Genomic DNA, 21,334 nt, shown 5'->3' with positions numbered 1-21,334 from the left:
TAACTAGTAACTTCAATCCTTTAAATCAATAATTCATTTTGCATCAATACTATATAGACAATAACTTTCCATCTATAAGAAAAGTCCAAATTTTATTTTATTTTTTTAATACTAAAAATGACAAAAATTGATTTGTCATGTAACCATTATGCCCCACAAATGCCTCCCACGTAAGACAAATAGATTAATAATAAATAAATAAATAAATAAATAATATGTTATATTAAAAAAATTGAGACTGAGGATTCTAATTAAAAAGTATAAGTCAAAATCTACATCTTATCAAACTAATTTAAATCTAAGGTGGTGTTTATTTTTTTGACTTTTTATTGAAGACGATTTGTTTTCAAAATTTAGGTTATTTGTTTTTCTATTTTTTCATGACTTATTATAAATTTTTTACTAAATAGAAAAAACCAAAATATATAGCTTTTTTTGAATAAAAAAAAGACATTGATTTTTTTTTTTACTTTTTAATACTTAATAGAAATAAAATATTACAAAAACAAACAACCTAATATTTAATACTATTAAGCATTAAGGTTCTATTTAGAATTAAGTAAAAAAACAAACACCTGTGGACCCCGCATTTTCGACTCATGCGTTTCCCACTCGATGGCGAACTCGATTTTTATTTGAAAAATGATTTTTTATTAATTAAGAAAATGACTTGGAGTCGCCACTTATTTTTGTTTTATTTTTAAAAGGGTAAACAAAATAAGAAAGAAAAACTTTAAGTGTGACTCCTTATTTTGGAAAAGGCGATCTGCGAAAAACCGGATCGGGTTCGGGGGTCAGGTTACTTATCGGGAAGGTACGGTACAGACCGTAGCACCCCTTTAAGTCCCTAAAGTCGGGTCTCTACTAATAAAATGAAGCAATCATGACAATTGATGAAGAAATCAATGAATACTCAGAGTGATCATGCACACGTGAAAATCTAAACATGCATATCGAAAATGACCAGAGCGGATGTGGATGCGTACCTGGGCAGTGATCCATGAAGCGCTATCAAGAAGTGAGGTTAGTGCACAATTAAGGAATAATTTCGAGCATATCATAGAGCAGGATAAATCAAACATGTATCATAATCAAATCGATCTATCTGTCAATCGATCGATCAGTCACATATGTGGGGCCCCCACCAAAACCCGTTTATTTTGCATGAATTAATATCACAGATTCCATTGTTTGGAATTATGAAAATTGTCTCCGTGCTTATAAAAAATTAAGAGAAACATAAAGTTATTTGAAAACTAGAGTGGAACTAAAAACGTTCGAAAGAAAAACTAGATTTTTGAAATTTATTTGAAAATTGGAGTCTCAAAAATTATTTGAAAATTGGAATTTAGGAATTAACTTTAGGAATTGGAATTTAAGAATTAAATTTAAAAGAAATTGGAATGTTGAAAATTATTTGAGAGTTTGGAACTAAATAAAAATTGGAAACTTAGAATTTATTTGAAGGTGAAATTTTTGAAAATAAATAAATAAAATGATGATAATAAATAAATAAATAAACAAATGTGAAAATTGAAAATTTAGAAATTGGAAATTAAATTTAAAAAATTAAAAAAAATGAAATTTCAGAAATTAGAGTTTTGAATATTAAATTGAGAAAATGAGGTTTGAAAAATTAATTTTAAAAGAATTCATAATTTTAAAAATTAAATTTAAAAATTAAATTAAGACATCAACATATGAAAGAATTAAAAAAAGAAAAAAAAAAAATTAAGATTGATAGTGGGTTGGTATTGTCGGTGGATGATGGAAATTACAACATGGAATGATGGTTGGCTTTTATGGATAAAAAAAAGAAAAACATTTGACTAATGATGAAAACTGGAAATTGAGACTTTTTAATGGCACTCTCATTAAATGCTACTCCCAAAATCAAAGGCAAACTAAAGTTAGCATGGTGGCGTTTTATGAGAGAGATAAGTTTCATGTTCCTGGTGCGCAGACTCGCTGGCATCCTCTCGTCTCTGCACAGCTCCGCCAAGTACTCCAGCCGAGATCTTCTTGTCCCTTCACAAAAATACATCAGCGTGTTTTCCTCCGCCGAGAACTGTGTGGACCGGCTTCTCCCGTCTAAAGAGGCGAAAATCCTTGGCTTTGATGGACGACGGCGACGCTGTTTTATCAGGATCGGAAACGGAGTCGGACGATGACGAATCATGGCCTTGCAACTCGTCGGTGATCTTTTCCAGCGAGGATTCAGATGCGGCTCTCGAACCTTTGGCGTGTTCAGCCATTTTTATCGGACTGGGATCCGAAACACAGTCCTATCGTGTCGGCGAAACGAGAGGGGGAGTTGATATTTCAGGGACAGAAACAAGATTCCGGTGAATGAAAAATGGAGTTGAGAGAGTGGCGACGATGGAAAGAGAAATGGGTTCATATTAGTGGAAAAAAAACATATACAGAGTCAAAACCAAACTGCAACCCATGTCTCTGGTGTCTCATGATGGATAAGACGAAGGCCTTTATCAGTTTCTCAAGCCGGATCCATGGAACAGAGAAAGAACCAACAGCACAAGTGTATAAACGAACACATAAAGCAACAAAGACATCCAGTAGAATGATACCCAGAATAAAAAAATATGGTTCACAATGAACGTACCTGGAGTGCTTCCTGGAGTCGGATTTGCTCCCCCTCCACTCAGCTTTTCTGCCCGCCCCCTCTCTCTGCCAGAATATCCCTCCTCAATGTCGTTTTTCCTCCTTCAATCTCCAATTTTTCTTTCCCTTTTCCCAAGCTGATCCTTCGGTCCCCTATTCACCAGTCAGCAGCATGGCTTCCTTACCTACCCGCTGCATTCCGTCTAATCTGACTGCCCCCATCAGCCTAATTCCCGGGGTGGTCAGAAGAAGAAAAAAAAATAATAAAAATCCCTTCACTGTAAAGGGGGGTCTACAACACCACATCAGTCTCTCGATTGCACTTATAATTAAAAATGATTTGATAATATTTTTTTAAATCGTTCTTAAAACCCGTTTAAGATTAATTTTGAAAGAGCTTAAAAATAGTGTTTCGTAGAAATTAGGTGTTTGATAATTTCTTTAAAATCATTTTTAAAATTCTTAGTAAAATCATTTTTTTTTATAAATAATGTATTACAACAACTAACACTATCAAGGCATTTTTTAAATTTAACTTTCAAATATTAAGTGATTTTTCGTTTGATTACCGAGGAAAAATATAAAAGAAATAAAATAAAAAATAAAAATAGAAATAAATAAATAAATAATAAAAAACAAAATTTAAATTTAATAAATAATATTTATATTCTATTTCAAATTCATTTCACTTATTAAATAATTTTAAAATATATAAGTTTTTTGTTAATTTTAATTATATTTAATTTTCTTTGATATTTTTATAATAAAATTAAATATAAAATAACTCTTTTTCTTAACATGATTTTTAAATTTAATTAATTAACTAATTTTGGTTATTGAGAATAGAAAGGAAATAGTTCTCAAATAAGCATAAATAATTGGTACATAATATTTTGATGTCAAATTGAAGGAAGAAAGAAAACAATCGTATCATTAAATCATATATGGTTTTTATTATGATTACAACTTGATTGGATTGATGGCTAATTAGAACCCAACCCAACTTTTAACCTAAGGTACTCAACCTAATCCTAAGCTAATTTTATTTTTCTAAAATTGGGTTGAATTCACATTGATCAAGTTACATTTAGCTTTATCGGATTAAACTTGGGTTGATCATGTTAGACTTGGGTTAATCGAGTTGACATGGGTTGCATGACTCAAAGTCATCCACAGTAGTTTTTAAAAACTTATATATATTAAAATTTAAATAATAAATAAAACAAAATTTCAAAATAATAATAAAAATTAAAAATAAACTCATGCATCTTCCTAAAAAGAACTATATAATATAATTATAATTTAATATTTTTTTAAAAAAATATTATTACGTAAAATAATAAATAATTCGAGTTAAACTTAGAAGGACAGAATGATAAATATTATAAAAATATTAAATCGAGTACGAGTGAGAGTTAAGCGGTTGAAATCTTGCCTTGCCTAAATTGGTTAAAGGTGAAAAAAGCTTATCCCAATCTTGACTTAAGTATTAAAAATATTTAGTGAAAGCAATTAAACCTCGTGTTGAATTTGAGTATTATCATGCAAACCAGCCAAGTTGCACCCTTTCTAGATAGGACTCAATGATTCATTCAACGAGTGGAGACAAACCATTTTCTTGTATAAAAAACCCATAGATTGGGAAAGCTCATACCATTTTCTACTTCCACTCTTCAAGCCACCGCCACCGCCATGTTAGCTTTGAAAAGCTCTCTCTTTGTCCTCCTCCTCTCTCTCCTCACCCTCCAGTGCCTCACCGCCGCCTCCGCCGCCTGCCATGTGGACGACGAATCGGGTCTCCTCGCCTTCAAATCGGCCATCACCCATGACCCCTCCGGCATGCTTCAAAACTGGAAGTCCGGTACGGACTGCTGCAAATGGCCAGGTATCACCTGCCTGTCTGGAAACCGGGTCACGAGTCTCTCCCTCACGGGCCAACCCGGCAAACAGAATAGCTTTTTGTCCGGTACAATCTCGCCTTCTCTGGTGAAAGTGCAGAACTTGGATGGAATTTACCTCCTGAACCTCCGAAACATCACGGGTCCTTTTCCGGCTCTTCTTTTTGGGCTGCCGAAACTCCTGTTCGTTTACATCGAAAACAACCAGCTTTCTGGCCGGCTTCCCCGAGATATCGGAAACTTGACCCAACTCAATGCGCTGAGTTTTGAGGGTAACCGGTTCAGCGGGCCAATACCGAGTTCGATCTCCCAGCTGACTGGGTTGACTCAGCTCAAACTCGGTGACAACCTCCTCACCGGCACAGTGCCAGCCGGCATCAGCCGGCTCAAGGACTTGACCTTTCTCAGCCTCGAACGGAACGGGCTCTCCGGCAGCATACCGAACTTCTTCTCCTCGTTCTCTAACCTCCGGATTCTCCGACTTTCTCACAATAAGTTTTCCGGGAAAATTCCGAACAGCATTTCAAGCTTATCTCCAAAATTGGCCTATTTGGAGCTGGGCCACAACTCCCTAGTGGGACAAATCCCAGATTTTCTCGGAAACTTTACGGCATTGGATACCCTTGATCTTTCCTGGAACCAATTATCCGGCACTGTGCCAAAAACTTTCGCAAAGCTCACAAAAATATTCAACCTCGATCTATCACACAATTTTCTCGTCGATCCCTTCCCAGAAATGTCCGTAAAAGGGATCGAATCACTCGATCTATCGTACAATCATTTCCATCTCGGTACAATTCCAAAATGGGTCACATCATCTGAGATCATCTACTCACTGAAGCTCGCAAAATGCGGACTCAAGTTCAAACTAGACGATTGGAAGCCGTCGGAAACCTATTTCTACGACTACATCGATCTCTCGGAAAACGAAATCACAGGTAGTCCGACCCAGTTGTTGAACAAAACTGATTACCTGGTAGGGTTTTGGGCCTCCGGCAACCAGCTGCGATTCGATTTGTCGAAACTGAGAATCGTGAAGACGCTGAAGTACTTGGATGTGTCGCGGAACATGGTTTTCGGGAAGGTGCCTGAGGGGATAACGGGGTTGGAGAAGCTGAATGCGAGCCACAACCATTTGTGTGGTCGGCTTCCTCCGTCGAAGTTTCCAGCGAGTGCGTTCCAGGGCAATGACTGCCTGTGCGGGTCGCCACTTTCGGCTTGCAAAAGGAGTAAATAAAAATGAAGATATTGGTGGAAATGGAATAAATAAGGGAAGCAACTTTTAGTTAAAAATAATAGTAAGGAGTTGTTTGGTAGTGTAGATGTTTTTTCTTTCTCTCTTTTTTTATTTTTTTTATTTTGGAGTTTTGAAGATATCAGAAATGTTGTGTTGTTTGTTTGTTGCTGTAATGCTATGATAATGAGAGATTGCTTCCCATTTTATTTTCATATTTTGTTCAAAAATGGTAAATTGGGAACAAAATTTTGTTTGAGAATTTAGGGTATGGGGTGAGTGTTTTCAAAAACTGTTTTCTGCTCTTGAGAATAAAAAAACACTCTAAACATATTTGACAATTATTTTTTGTGTTTTCAAAGTTATTCTCCGAGTTCTCATATTATTGTTTTCAAAGAATAATTTGAAATTATTTTCCCCATTTTCTACATCATTAACTAAACAAATAAAGCACAAAAAGAAACACAAAGAGCTATAAATTGAAGAATATTAAGATTTTTTTTCTAAATTTTGGAAAATAATTTAAAGACAAAAATTTATGATTAATACTAGATTTTATCCTTAACTAGTAACTTCAATGCTTTAAATCAATAATTCATTTTGCATCAATACTGTAGAGACAATAACTTTCCTTTTTTTAATACTAAAAATGACAAAAATTGATTTGTCATGTAACTACCCATTATGACCAACAAATGCCTCCCACATCAGACAAATAGGCTAATAATAAATAAATAAATAAATAAATAATATGGTATATTAAAAAAATTGAGACTGAGGATTCTAATTAAAGAGTATAAGTCAAAATCTACATCTTACCAAAGTAATTTAAAAGTTAGTGTCGTTGAAACAATCCTTTTAAGACATATTTATAATGGTCAATATTATTTCAATATATATATATATAACTTTACGTCTCACGATTGGACTTATATATTGAATACCTACGATGAATGTAGAAAATGACATGTGGTTGATAAAATTTTTAAAAATAAAATTGTTACCCAAAAATCAATAATAATAATAATAATAATAAAAACCTAAAGGCCGATTTGATAATATTTTTTAAAATCATTTTTAGAACCCATTTAAGAGTAATTTTGGAAGACTTTAAAAATAGTGTTTCATGATAGAAATTAAGGGCATGTTTGTTCTTATTTTCAAGAATTATTTTCTGTTCTTGAAAATAAAAAACACAAAAAACTTGTTTGGGAAAAAGGGGTGCGTTCTTCTTCCTTAAATTATTAAAATTAATATACTTACACATGATGATAAAGTCATCATTTATTAAAAAATATATATATAACTAATGTAAAATTTTCAAAATGAAATAATTTGTTTAATTTAAATAAATTGTTCATATAAAAATTATTTATATATTTATAATATCAAGTTAATGGAAGAAAACACTTTATTAATTAAAAAAAAACTTTCAGATATTTTTTTTGTTTTACTTATTCTAAAAAACTTTTTTATTAACTCAACCAAACATGATTTTTTTTTTTAAACAAAATTTTTTAGAATTTAGTTCTCAAACACAATTTTTTTTTCTGAAAACACAAAAAAATGTATTCTTAATTAAAAACTATTCTCATAAACTGTTTTCCAGAACAATTTTCAAAAACAACAACCAAACATACCTATGTGTTTGATAATTTCTTTAAAATCATTTTTAAAATTCTTAGTAAAATCATTTTTTATGTATATAAATAATATATTACAACTAACACTATGAAGGCATTCTTTAAATTTAACTTTCAAATATTAAGTGGTTTTTTTGTTTGATTACAGAGGGTTAGAGGAAAAATATAAAAGAAATAAAATAAAAAATAAAATTTAAAATTAATAAAATATTTTTATATTTTATTTCAAATTCATTGGCGATGAAGAGTGATAGTTTTTTTTTAAAAAAATAAAATAAAATAAAATAAAAGATAAAAAAACAAAAACAAAAAATGGAAGGAAGAAAATGGGAATGGAGGGGTGTCAAAAATGGCATCGGCATCAAGCCACCAACAATGGCAACAACGACTACTGAAGATGGGAAGGGGTGTGGAGAAGAAAATGCAGAGAGAAAATAATAATAATAATAATAATAAAATAAAGGAAGTTTGGGTGGAGACGTGGAGTGTGTGTGGGAGGAAGAGCAAGCGGAGATGAAGCAAAAAAAAAATGGTGGAAAAGAAATGGGGCCAGCTGGTGTCTCTTCGAGTAGGTGGATGAAAAAGGGAGAATAAAATGGGGAAGAAGGGGAAAAAAATCCGGCCACCTCCCACCCAAAAATGGTAGTGGAGTGATTGGGGAAGATAAGAAGAGAGAGAAGAGATGAGAGAGAAAAGAAAAAGAAGAAAAGAAAGAGAAAATAATAATAATAATAGTAAATAACGATAAAATAAAATAATAAAAACTAATAAATAGAAGGTGAGTGAACAGAAAATATAAGATGTAATCGAGATTTAAAAACTAAAAATAAAATTAGGCTCAAAATCAACATAAAAATAAAATTATGACAAATTTTGGAGTCTACACTTATTATTAAATCATATATGTTTTTTAGTAGGATTACAACTTGATTGGGTTGATGACTAACTCGAATCCAATCCAACTTTTAACTTGAGGTACTCAATCTAATCCTAAGCTAACTTCATTTTTCTAAATTAGGGTTGAATTCATGTTGATTAAGTTAAATTCGGCTTGATCGAGTTAAACTTGGGTTGATCATGTTAGACTTGGGTTAATCGACATGGGTTGAATTCATGTTGATCAAGTTAAATTCGACTCAATCGGGTTAAACCTGGGTTGATCATGTTAGACTTTGGTTAAAAATAAAATTGGAACAAATTTTGGGGTCAACGCCTATTATTAAATCATATATGATTTTTAGTAGGATTACAACTTGGTTGGGTTGATGGCTAACTCGAACCCAACCCAACTTTTAACCTAAGGTATTCAATCTAATCCTAAGCTAACTTCATTTTTCTAAATTTGGGTTGAATTCATGTTGATCAAGTTAAATTCAACTCGATCAAGTTAAACTTGGGTTGATCATGTTAGATTTGGGTTAATTGACATGGGTTGCATGACTCAAAGTTATCCACGGTGGTTTTTAAAAACTTATATATATATATATATATTAATTTAAATAATAAATACGACAAAATTTCAAAATAATAATAAAAATTAAAAATAAACTCATATCTTCTTAAAAAAACTATATAATATAATTATAATTTTATATTTAAAAAAAATAAAAAGAAAACAAGTATTATTATGTAAAATAATAAACATTATAATTAAATCGAGTTCAAGGTATACTTAAGTTGACAAAATAATAAACATTATAAAAATATTAAATCAGTTCAAGGGTATTTTTGAAATTTCATTCCTAAATGTTAGTATATATACCTTTTTATATAACCATAATTTTAACACAGTGAATATCATCTTTCACTGTTCTTATGGACATAGGCAATTAGCTGAATCACGTTATGTTTTTCTTTCCCCTTTTTCTATTTTTTTGCCATTAACCGTTGCACGGGTACCAATAGAGTTCGAGTGTGACTTTGGTTGAAATCTTGCCTTGAACTCAACCTAAATTGGGTAAAGGTGGTAAAAACTTATCCCAATCTTAACTTAAGTATTAAAAATATTTAGTGAAAGCAATTAAACTTCGGGTTGAATTTGAGTATTATCATGCAAACCAGCCAAGTTGCACCCTTTCTAGATAGGATTCAATGATTCATTCAACGAGTGGAGACAAACCATTTTCTTGTATAAAAAACCCATAGAGTGGGAAAGCTCATACCATTTTCTACTTCCACTCTTCAAGCCACCGCCACCACCATGTTAGCTTTGAAAAGCTCTCTCTTTTTCCTTCTCCTCTCTCTCCTCACCCTCCAGTGCCTCACCGCCGCCTCCGCCGCCTGCCATGTGGACGACGAATCGGGTCTCCTCGCCTTCAAATCGGCCATCACCCATGACCCCTCCGGCATGCTTCAAACCTGGAAGTCCGGCACGGACTGCTGCAAATGGCGAGGTATCACCTGCCAGTCTGGAAACCGGGTCACGAGTCTCGTCCTGGGCCAATACGACGAACAGAATAGCTTTTTGTCCGGTACAATCTCGCCTTCTCTGGTGAAAGTGCAGAACTTGGATGGAATTTATCTGCAGAACCTCCGAAAAATCACGGGTCCTTTTCCGGCTCTTCTTTTTGGGCTGCCGAAACTCCTGGTCATTTACATCGAAGGCAACCAGCTTTCTGGCCCGCTTCCCCGAGATATCGGAAACTTGACCCAACTCTATTCGCTGAGTTTTGAGGGTAACCGGTTCAGCGGGCCAATACCGAGTTCGATCTCCCAGCTGACTTTGTTGAGTCAGCTTAGACTCGGTGGCAACCTCCTCACTGGCACAGTGCCAGCCGGCATCAGCCGGCTCAAGGACTTGAACTTTCTCAGCCTCGAACGGAACGGGCTCACTGGCAGCATACCGGACTTCTTCTCCTCGTTCCCTTTCCTCCGGACTCTCCGACTTTCTCACAATAAGTTTTTCGGGAAAATTCCGAATAGCATTTCAAGCTTATCTCCAAACTTGGCCTATTTGGAGCTGGGCCACAACTCCCTAGTGGGACAAATCCCAGATTTTCTCGGAAACTTTACGGCATTGGATACCCTTGATCTTTCCTGGAACCAATTCTCCGGCACTGTGCCAAAAACTTTCGCAAAGCTCACAAAAATATTCAACCTCGATCTATCACACAATTTTCTAGTCGATCCCTTCCCAGAAATGTCCGTATCTATCGTACAATCATTTCCATCTCGGTACAATTCCAAAATGGGTCACATCATCTGATATCATCTACTCACTGAAGCTCGCAAAATGCGGACTCAAGTTCAAACTAGGCGATTGGAAGCCGTCGGAAACCTATTTCTACGACTACATCGATCTCTCGGAAAACGAAATCACAGCTAGTCCAATCCACTTGTTGAACAAAACCGATTACCTGGTAGGATTTTGGGCCTCCGGCAACCAGCTGCGATTCAATTTGTCGAAACTTAGAATCGTGAAGACGCTGAAGTACTTGGATGTGTCTCGGAACATGGTTTTCGGGAAGGTGCCTGAGGGGATAACGGGGTTGGAGAAGCTGAATGTGAGCCACAACCATTTGTGTGGTCGGCTTCCTCCGTCGAAGTTTCCAGCGAGTGCGTTCCAGGGCAATGACTGCCTGTGCGGGTCGCCACTTTCGGCTTGCAAAAAGAGTAAATAAAAATGAAGAGGTCGGTGGAAATGGAATAAATAAGGGAAGCAACTTTTAGTGAATAATAATAGTAAGGAGTTGTTTGGAAGTTTAGATGTTTTTTTTTCTTCTGCGTTTTGAAGATATCAGAAATGGAACATTTTTACCCCTTACCTTTTTAAAAATTACTTAGATATGGGATGAGAATAAAAAGCTTATGTAAGGATATTTTTGTCTAAAAAATAATATATTTCATTTTGTTTTATAAGTATTCCACTGGGTAACCTTAAAAGCTTCGGACATTATACTTTTCAAGATAGGTGTCGTTTTTGTCGCCAAACAGGTCCTAACTTCTAAGAATTTGGCTTAGCATCAATGCGGAAAATAATTGGCTTTCGGTATGTTTGGAGAGACACAGGGTCACCTTTTCAAGCATGGAAATTTCTTTGGGATAAGGCGATTTGATTGGTGGGATCCAAACACATATCCTTGGGATTTGACCGCCCAAAATTAAATCACAATTTTCACATGCTTCATCTCTTCTGAATCTCTGATTGGATATTTTTGGTTGAAAACCCTAACTAAACTAACCCTAATCCTTCCAAATTTCTGCAGATAAAAAGAGATTCTAATTCTATTTTCATCTGGAAGTTGAAGGTTGGTTGAATTTCAATCCATTTCTTTGGTTATTTGAATTGGGTTTTTGGATTTCGTTTGAATTAAACCTTAGGTTTTGATTGTTTGAATTGGGTTTTTGGATTTTGTTTGGATTAAAGCTTGTGATTTTCTTGACTTTCGGTCATGGTTGGAGTTCTCCTGAGTGTTTGATGATGCATAGAAGTAGTCATATGAGAAATAACTGAGAATTCTGATCGGGTGATGCCCGCCAACTGTTTGATGGCGGTGGTGCCGAAACTCAATAGGGGGTTTCATCGAATGATGGAATGATATTATACTGAATACACTGTGATTTGATTTGCAGATGATACTTTTCTATTATGTTGGATTGATGATTGTACTGTTATCAGCTTTTGACTGGACAGTGGTTTAGAATTCTACCCATAAATTCTCTCATTTTGTGTGTCTTATCAATTCATTATCTCTGTTATTTGGATTGTTTAGGACTTTCAATCTAGTTTTTCCGGACATATATGATATGGGTACCTTTCATTTTAGCTCATTTCTTGTCATTGAACACACTAATAGGTGAAATATTGAAGAGCCGTTTGAGAAATTTGTTGTGTAGCAATTGACTAGATTTGCAGGTTGATGTTTTGTTGTTTCGCGGAAATCGGATTAATTAGGGATAATTTTTTGTGTCCTTGAATAGATTGCCAAAATATGTGAGGAAACATTTTGATCTTGGCTGGTGAGGAAAAGAAATTTATCAAGTATGCTTTTCTTAAATAGGAATCCAGGTTCAGTCTTTCCAGAGAGATTGTAACAAGCTTAGAGATTCACATCTAGTATCCATAATGGTATTGGGGAATTTTAGTGTCTGGATGAGAATTTCCCCAGTTTCTCCATCGCCCTGGCAAGAATTTCACCTTTAGAATCTGGACCAACTAGACCTTGGATCAGAATTGGTCCCCTTCTTCCAAAACAAACCTTCTCAAAATGAGAGTGAAGAGGAGTTAAAGCCCTGCATATATGTCAAGTTGTTATTGAAATTAAATCTGGCAATCAAAGATGAAATTGTTGCATTTGTGTCATTTGTGGGGTTTTAATTGTAAGAATTAGGAAATTCTGCACTTAAAATAGTTCCCTAGTGGTTCTGAAAGCTCAAACCCTATCATGGTTTTTAACTTCCTTTCAACTTGGTGAGCAGGATTTTCTGCTATGGAAGTCAAGGGAGGAGTAAAAGAGAGTCAGACGGTGGACAGTACAAACAAGGGAAGCGATGGTTCCTCTGTTGGGATTAAGTTTCTGTTCTTTGCAAGAGCTCGGGATCTTACAGGCGGCCTCACTGATATGCCAATGGAGGTGCCATCGGGTAGCACAGCCCATGACTGTCTGAATAAGCTTGTTGCCAAATTCCCGAGATTGGAGGAGATTCGTGGATGCATGGTCCTGGCATTGAACGAGGAGTACACACCTGAGTCCACGGTTGTTAAGGACCGAGACGAATTGGCCATCATACCTCCAATAAGCGGAGGCTAATTCTCTTCCCCACCAATCTTTCGAGCTGTCTAAAATTCATGCAAAGGGAAGTTTCCTTGTGCCTTGTTGTGCAAATCTGTCCAAATATTCAAAAACTTTCATGAATAATCCTTGAGTTTCTCGTTAAGGGTGCCTCTTGAAATCATTTTACCTTCGAGAACCGAGCCATTAATGGAAAGATTTGATGAAGAAATGCCAATCCCATTGTCAAAATGGCTTCATTTTCTGGAATGACTTCATTTTACAGCTCAGAGATGAACTGATAAAAGCTTTTGCAGAAAGCAAACTGCTTTTATACGAGTATGGGGCTCTGGATTCAGTTGATCATCCAGATTTTCAGACAGAATTTTATGTCATGACTTCTGGGTTATCTTCATTATGAGATGAAATTGGCTTTGCTGCAGCTGGTAAAAGTTTGTCTTGATTACAAAGTTGCCAAATTATTTCCAGAGTTACTGATTTTGATGAAGGTGGAAGTTGAATTTATAGAATTTAGACGAGTCCCAACTCACTTGTGAATAATTGTGAATGGACAACACATCCTTCTTTTCTTGAAACGGAGTGAAAGAAAAAAAATAATAATAAAAGTTAATAAATTATTTTTATATTTTTTTAAAATTTAATTAATTAAATAATTATATGACTTATATAAAGGTTAAATAATTTTTAAAAGCATGACTTTGGCTTGATTTTAATATATTTTAAAAATTAATTAAAAAAATTTTAAATTTGAGGTAGTAAAATTTTTTTTAATACTTTAATTTTTTTAATCAACTTTTAAAACAATTACATTTTTAATTTGAGCGTCTTAAAATTTTCATCTTCTATATAAAAGTTATTACTAATCTTCATATTTTATATAGAAGTTATTATTAGTCTGGATTTAAAATAGAACATAAAATTTATATCAAATGAATACTTTTTATTTTTTAATTCTTTTGACTACTTTTAAGTATATTTGATGTTTTTTCGTTTTAAGTCCGGTGTTATAATCACCCTTATATAAATATAACATTTTTGAGATTATGAACGCTCCTTGTAAGGTCAGATAAATAAAAATTTATATCGAAGTTAGGATCGATTGTGATATCATTTGTATTAACTTGCTCTTAATCATGTGGGTATTATTCATTTTGTGTCAAATGAACACTTCAAACTTTAAAATGTATCTATTTTGTATAAAGAAGCTCTTACATATATAGTTAAAAATCTTTTTACTTATCTCATTTGAGATACTGCACTACATCTATAAATTGTTGCTTCAATATAAATTTGAAAACTATGACTTCAATTTTAGAAACCACATTTATAAACTACAACCTTATTATAAATAACTTTTTGGCTATTATATTTATTGCTTGACTAGTCTTTATTTTTATAAATTTTATTTTTTTAATATTCACTATTAACATTATTTTGAGAGTTTTATCTAAAATTGAACCCTTTATTAATCGTTATTTTATTATTTCCCCTATTTTAATTAAAGATTTAAAATGAGTATAATAAATAAATAATTTGCCACCTATTAGAGATTTTTAAGGTCCGTTTGGAAATGATTATAGTTTCTAACCTTCAAAAAACATTTAAGAAATTTTTTGGAAAATAGTTTTTTTTTTAAATTTATTCTAAAAATAAGTTATTGTTATAGATGGGGATTTTCTTCCAATTGAATTCCTGGTTTTGTCATTCGATGGTCTTACTAATTGGGTGAGAAGTAGTGTAATTTATGTATTTGTTTTTCCGATAATTCTCATATATAAATTAAGAATAAAAATAAATTCTCCACTTTTTCTTTTTCTTTTTATTTTCATTCAAGATGTATATATGAGCCTTAAAGAAAGATTTTTCTAAACTAACAAAAGAATAATCAAGCCTCCAAATCAACATACCTATCCACACCCACTTTCAAGTGAAGGTATCAATCAAATACAACTTCCAGGAGAATTCTAAGATACCAAAACCGAACTTGCAATTTCAGCCCTTAATATATATATGTATAAACAAAATTCAGCCAAAATAGAAAGCAATTTCAATTTTTTCTTTTTTTAATAACCAAGCAACTTTACATGACCAAATCCCTAGGACTCTCCATAGAGACTCTAGAGACTTAAACCTCAGGATGCTGACAGTGCTGCAACAACTGCAAGAACCACCATCAGGTAAGGATTTGAACCCAAAACCATATGCCACTTATTGGGAAAACACTTGCCAGGTTGGGCCGACACTTTCCAATGTCAACAGGTTGCCAAATTTTTATTAATCTTCCCACTTCTTTACAAGGGAAGGTGCTTTTTGATACCATAAAGAATCAGAAAACTCCTTGTAATTTGACTTGTGTGAAATACAATTATATACCATTTCCAAGTTAGGACGCCATCCCCACATGAGGCAGTGGATTTCAATGCTAAGTTTAACAACTCTACCTGAAAGCAGCTTTTGAAGTATATGGTTGAACCATACAAGTACTTTAGAGCATTAACCACATACAAACTCATTTCTTCCCCTTTTGTGGTTTCCCATTGAAGATTCTTTTCCCAAAACATTACAAAGCCATACATAAAAGGCCATTTTTCCCTCATGGCATCATTAGTACACATATCTTTCAGAAAAAGAAACCGAAAATCCATTGCTCATGGCATGACCAAGAGGAAGAAAAATTAGATACTGAAGCAAACTAAATCTGGAAATTTACACAAACACGAAATGTAGTTCATGTTTCTTAAAACCTTTGAGTTCATACACAAAAGAAAAGGCTGGAAATCTCTTGGTTTTAATACAAAGCAAAGCTGTAAGGACATGCAATATTAAGACTTGACCCTGTTGGAAAACACTGCTTCCCCCCACCATCTAACTATATATCACAATAAATACTTTTTATCTCAGACTCATCACAGGCCATGGGTTCACCCCAGCAGCTGGCAGGGCGGGTCGGATAATGGGGACCCGCCTCACTACTGAGAATGCTTCGTTCAGACGTGCAGCACGGCTCATGAACTGAGACACCTTCTGCAGATATCAATCGGAAAAGAGACAGAGTTGGAAATGCATTAAAACAGACACAAGTATGACCAAAGGGCTATAAGCAAATAAGAAGTAGCATGATAAAAATTAGAACCTTCTCAATTGCCTCTTTGTACTTCTGGAAGATTATAGGGTGTTTTTCAGCCTACCTCAAGCACATTTTCAAAGAGAAGAGCTGATGGTAAAGCATATGAGGGACCTCCTTATATCATTCCACTATTTCAATGGACAATTTCACATGTTTGATCCAGCTCTGCCTAGAAAAAATGCCTCTCATGCTATAGTCATCACTATTAGAATCTAACCTCCCATGGGATTCACCTACTAATCTAGGAATTCAATTCTGTCTACAAAATTAAACATCCTAATATCGATTAATTACAAGTGAGTATGAAAGTATTGTTCAGTTTTACACTCTACTGCAGGCATCGGATTTCTATTCATACTGGTTTTATTAATAATTGAGAAAACATGGGAAAAATGAAACAGAAGTATTGTTCTTTAAAGGTTTTTCAGAAACAAAATTTGAAATATTAAAAAGGAAACCCCATTTTAAACTCAATTTAAAGCATTTGTAATCAGGTCATCTTCTTTACAAAAAATCCAAAATGACAGTTTTTCATCCACCATGTTAGGTTTCGCCACACACAACTTGAGATTTGCAGTTCATAATGCTAATAAAAGAAAAACAGTGCAAGAATTTTCAGTCAAATTTTCCTTTTTGTGAAAGTACAAAACAATAATGAAAAGGAAATAAAAAGAAGATGGCTAATTAAAAAAGCTTAATCGGTAAAAAAGTTTGAGTTTGAAACAGAGTTTTATTAGAAAAAGAAGAAATTAAAAATAAAAAATTCCTGAAGAAGATCCCTTCAGGAATCAAAACCAGCCAAGGAAATCTCTACCACATCAGTAACATGAGTAGAATAAAACAAACCAGAAACGTCTCACTTCAAGGAAATAAACATTTAGAATACAAAATCATCTTCAGAAATCCAAGGAAAGAAAACCACAACAAATTTTCAAGTTTTATACTTCCTGTTTGATTTTGTTTAATTGTGCATATCAAGAAAAAAGCCAAACCACATGAACCCCTCACTAAAATTGTTTCTACACAGAGAAACAATCTGTGTGAAGTAGCAGTATTCTTGTTGCATGTCTTAGGCAAGATGATGCTAAACAATCCATGTGAATTAGTGTTTTTCATGTCACAAATATTAGGCAAGATGATATTAAATTACAAAAGAAAATAATACTAATAATCATAATTTGTTCTTTTCTACCATTGCCAAATAAATCAAGCAGAGCCTTTAAGAAATAACATGACATGAAGCATAACTAGCAGTTCAATTCATAAGAAATTAACCAAAATTTAAAATAGCATAAAAACAGCCGAATTAGCAGGACAAATTACACTCAAAGAAATGACTGACCTTGTCATCCACAGTAACCTTGAGCTGCAAGCTCCTGCTCTTCCTCTTCATCCTATACAATCTCCTTCCTAGAATAACAATGCCCAATATGGCAGCTGCCACCGAGAAAGACCAAACAGGACTAACCCTGAAAGCACAGTATCTGAAGAACTCCAATGGAACCTTCCACCACACCACCCTCCTCTTCAACTCCTTGTCACCCTTAGATTCCACTTCCTCAATGGCTCCTACATTCTCATTATCATTCTGGTCTCCTCCTCCTTCCATCTCCACCTTCGACTCATTTCCACCATCTGATTCGCCTGAAAGCTCAGAAACATCTCGTTTCTTCCCACCACCATCAACACCCTCCTTATTTTCCTCCTCAAATTTCCCAAGCTGGTTCTCCATTGATCCAATTCCACCTGAATCAGACCAAAATTTCCCCAGATTCTCGCTCTCACCTCCAATTTCTTCAAAGCCCACTTGGCTTTTCCCACTTTCCACAAAGTTCAGTTGGTTTTGGGCATCAAAATCGCTGATTTTACGATCATCAGACAAATCACTCCCCAACCCAAATCCGAATTTTCCCATATTCTCACTCTCACCTCCAATCTCCCCAATCCCTTCAAACCCCACCTGGCCTTTTCCAGTTTCCAATAATCCCGACTCATTTTTCACATCAAAATCACTGGATTTACGCTCATCGGACCAGAGCTTCCTCAAATTCTCACTCTCGCCTTCAAACCCCACTTTGGTTTTCTCAGTTTCTCCCAAACCCAATTCATTTTTCGCATCAAAATCTACAATTTTGCGTTCATCAGACCGATCACTCCCCGAATCAGACCAAAACTCCCCCATATCCTTCCTCTCGTACCGAGTCTCCAACCCGGGATCAATCCAACTCGGATTGTCCGACTCAATAGAGCCCTCCTCGCTCACATCAACAGGCCTCTCGTACCTCCCCTGCGAATCCAGAGAGAAGTAATCGGACCTTATCATGCCCTCAGAATCTCCTTCAATTCCCTCCAACTCGCTCAACTTCTGAGCTGAAACCGGCGAGATAACCAATTCGGAGTCGGAGCCGTGGAGAAGCTCCCAGTCTTGCAAGTCCACTGATTCCTCCATGGGAGGTGGGTGGTGGGTGTCGGAGGATCAAAATTCTCCGTCAAAATTTGAAACCCTAACCCTAGAAAAACGGAGAAAGAGAGTGGCAGTTTGGATTGGTTTACCCACAAATGAAGGCAGTTGATGCTCTCTCTTCAAACCAATCTCTATGTACCATCTCTATCACTATTTCCTATCTCTTACTATATTTTGGTTTGAATTAAAAAAATATAAATAATTAAAAAAAAAAAAAAAAATCATATTAATTTGTTCTATAAAATATTAAAAATTGATTTTATCAAGTGACAATTAGGGAATAAGATTAATATTTTAGTTAAAAAATTTTGAAATATCATAAATATTTTTAATTTAATTAAAGATATATTTAAAATATAATTTTTAAATCTAAAGTAATTTTATTCCTATTATTGTGAGATATGGAAGTTAAAAAGTTACCTTAAACTATACCTATGGCTAATTTAGTGGGAAGGAAATTAGGAACAATGAAATTTTAAAATTTAATTTTTTTTCTTTTATAAATATCTTATTAATGGCAAGGAAAACGAAAATAATTAAGGATTGCAATTTTACCCCTTTTTATTGGAAAAAATAAAACAAATAGAATATAAAAAAATTCTAATATCGGGATTTATAAAATACAAAGTTAAACTAATTATCTAAAAATAATTAACATTTTATGTCTTTTTTTAAAAAAAATATATTATTTTTTATCATTCAAGTATTATATTTCAATAATATAAATTTATTTTTTATAGGTGAGTGCATAAAATTTAAATTATTTTTAAAATTAAATTTTTATATATAATTTTTATATTAATGTATGAAAACATACTTTTTTTTGTTCGATATTTCTCTTTTTTTTTCTTTACTTTTCTTTTTTAATTATTACCATCTAATTTTACCCGAATTCTGATTGATAACATAATTTAGGGGACCCGACCCGTCTAGTGTCGCAAAATTATCTAAACACAAGTATGTTCCTCGCCCTACAGACATCATGACGTGTCAAATAACAATTGGAGGCTGCTGAAAGAAAATATCTAATGCCTTGACTATTTAAGAGAAATCCAATAATAAAACGACACGTGGATAATAATGTGGTCTGAACCGCAGTGGAAATTATCTAAGTCAAAGAGCAAATGTCCTTTTCTTAACAGGGGAGAATTGCTGGGTGGGCAAAAGGACAACCGTCCAGTGAATGCAGCGGATAAAGTACCCAGGTCTGATATTCTCACTCGGCTGTCAGATAAATTCTACCAACCTCCAATCAGAGATGGCTTGCTTTTTAAGCAATAACCCACTTAAGAAAACATGATGATTTTTTTTTATTTTTTATTTTAAAAAAAAAGGGGGGGGGGGAAAAGGGGCTGTTTGGTTGTAAGATATTAATGTGAAATTTGTGGGCATTTAAAGCTGTTGGCAGAACATGGTTTGTTGTTGAAACCATGAATCTATTCTCAATGACCTAATATTTCTACTATTTACCTTTTTAAACCATTTTTCCTAATTTATAATGTTTCATGTACTCAATTTTTTTTTAACTTCTATGACCAAATCATTAGGACTTTTTACGAAGGACCCCAGTTTTCGGGTGTTAACTCTCCCATAATAATTAATCAACACGGAGTAAATTCAGGTATCATCTATGGCTCACAGACTTAAATCTCTTCTTTTCAAGTGGATGGTTTTTTATTAAGAATAAAAGTCAAATTTATTTTATATTATTTTAATGAATTATTATTTGAATAAAGGAAGATTGTGTAAGCACTTACTCAAAATCTAATTCACAAGATTCTGTTTAGAAAAACAATTTCTTTATAAAGAGTTCACTATTCTATATTTAGTTTTAAATTTTTAAATATAAAATTATATATAAATTAATATTACTACATCCTAAAACCTACCATAACGATCCTTTTAGACCTCAAACCCCAATACTCAAAATGAAAACATCATTAAGATGTATCAATTTGTTATCTCTAATTATATATAATCTATTCACTATATTATTTTAGAGAAAAAAAAGAACTTCTTAGAATAAAAAATAATTAATGATGAAAGATGAAGTTATTCTAACTTTTGATGATTGTTTTAAAAATAATTATATAAACATAAAAATAATAAAAAATAAAATATATTTAAAAATATAAAAAATAGACTAAGAATATTTAAGTTTTTCAAATATATTATTGTTTTACAAAGCATTAAATAATAATTTTTAAAAATTGTTTTTCAAATATACTTCATGGATAGAGTTTAAATTTAATCCAAATTTAATATTAAAATTACGTTCTATCTCAAGTCCTTATCATTGAGTCCTTGCTCGTGGGCAATGAATAATATACAATAAAGAAAGCAATTTCTATTTATTTATGGCATTCAAAGTACAACCCTCAAATTCAATTCCTCTCTCCCCCTTTACATATGTATATATATTTGATAGAAAAATGGTTTATTTCCTTTGACGGATCCTTGTGCCTTGTTGAACGCCTACTTTCTAGTTTTTTCTTAACACTAATTCAATTCAATCACCCACTTTCCAAGGCTTTGAACCATCTTGATAGCAAAACATTTTTCAAATTGGCTTATACTTTAAGCAATACCCATGTGAAGAGAGAGAGAGAGAGAG

General features: G+C 33.5%; 3 protein-coding genes across 3 annotated transcripts; 2 read left to right on the top strand and 1 right to left on the bottom strand.

The window, feature by feature from the left end:
* Positions 1-4,270: 4,270 nt before the first annotated feature.
* On the top strand, positions 4,271-5,836 carry LOC117907439 (DNA damage-repair/toleration protein DRT100-like). Its single transcript, XM_034820975.1, has one exon. The coding sequence runs from the start codon at positions 4,315-4,317 to the stop codon at positions 5,755-5,757; it is 1,443 nt and encodes a 480-aa protein (XP_034676866.1). The 5' UTR covers positions 4,271-4,314; the 3' UTR covers positions 5,758-5,836.
* Positions 5,837-9,584: 3,748 nt separating this feature from the next.
* LOC117905549 (probable LRR receptor-like serine/threonine-protein kinase IRK) lies at positions 9,585-13,487 on the top strand. The gene is given in 3 exon segments (XM_034818448.1): positions 9,585-10,544; positions 10,546-11,644; positions 12,816-13,487. Coding segments are annotated over 2 exon segments (1,419 nt in total). The 5' UTR covers positions 9,585-9,597; the 3' UTR covers positions 11,018-11,644; positions 12,816-13,487.
* A 2,322-nt stretch (positions 13,488-15,809) lies between these two features.
* Positions 15,810-18,844, bottom strand: LOC117907196. Its single transcript, XM_034820637.1, has 2 exons — positions 17,599-18,844; positions 15,810-16,153 (listed from the first exon to the last, which is right to left on the bottom strand). Exons 1-2 carry the CDS (start codon positions 18,703-18,705, stop codon positions 16,022-16,024), a joined length of 1,239 nt encoding a protein of 412 aa, XP_034676528.1. The 5' UTR covers positions 18,706-18,844; the 3' UTR covers positions 15,810-16,021.
* Between the last annotated feature and the right edge of the window lie 2,490 nt (positions 18,845-21,334).

The sequence above is a fragment of the Vitis riparia genome, chromosome 18 (genome assembly GCF_004353265.1).
Source record: "Vitis riparia cultivar Riparia Gloire de Montpellier isolate 1030 chromosome 18, EGFV_Vit.rip_1.0, whole genome shotgun sequence".
Taxonomy (NCBI): Eukaryota; Viridiplantae; Streptophyta; class Magnoliopsida; order Vitales; family Vitaceae; genus Vitis; species Vitis riparia.
Note: the sequence above shows the minus strand (reverse complement) of the source record. Positions and strands in the feature narration are given on the sequence as shown.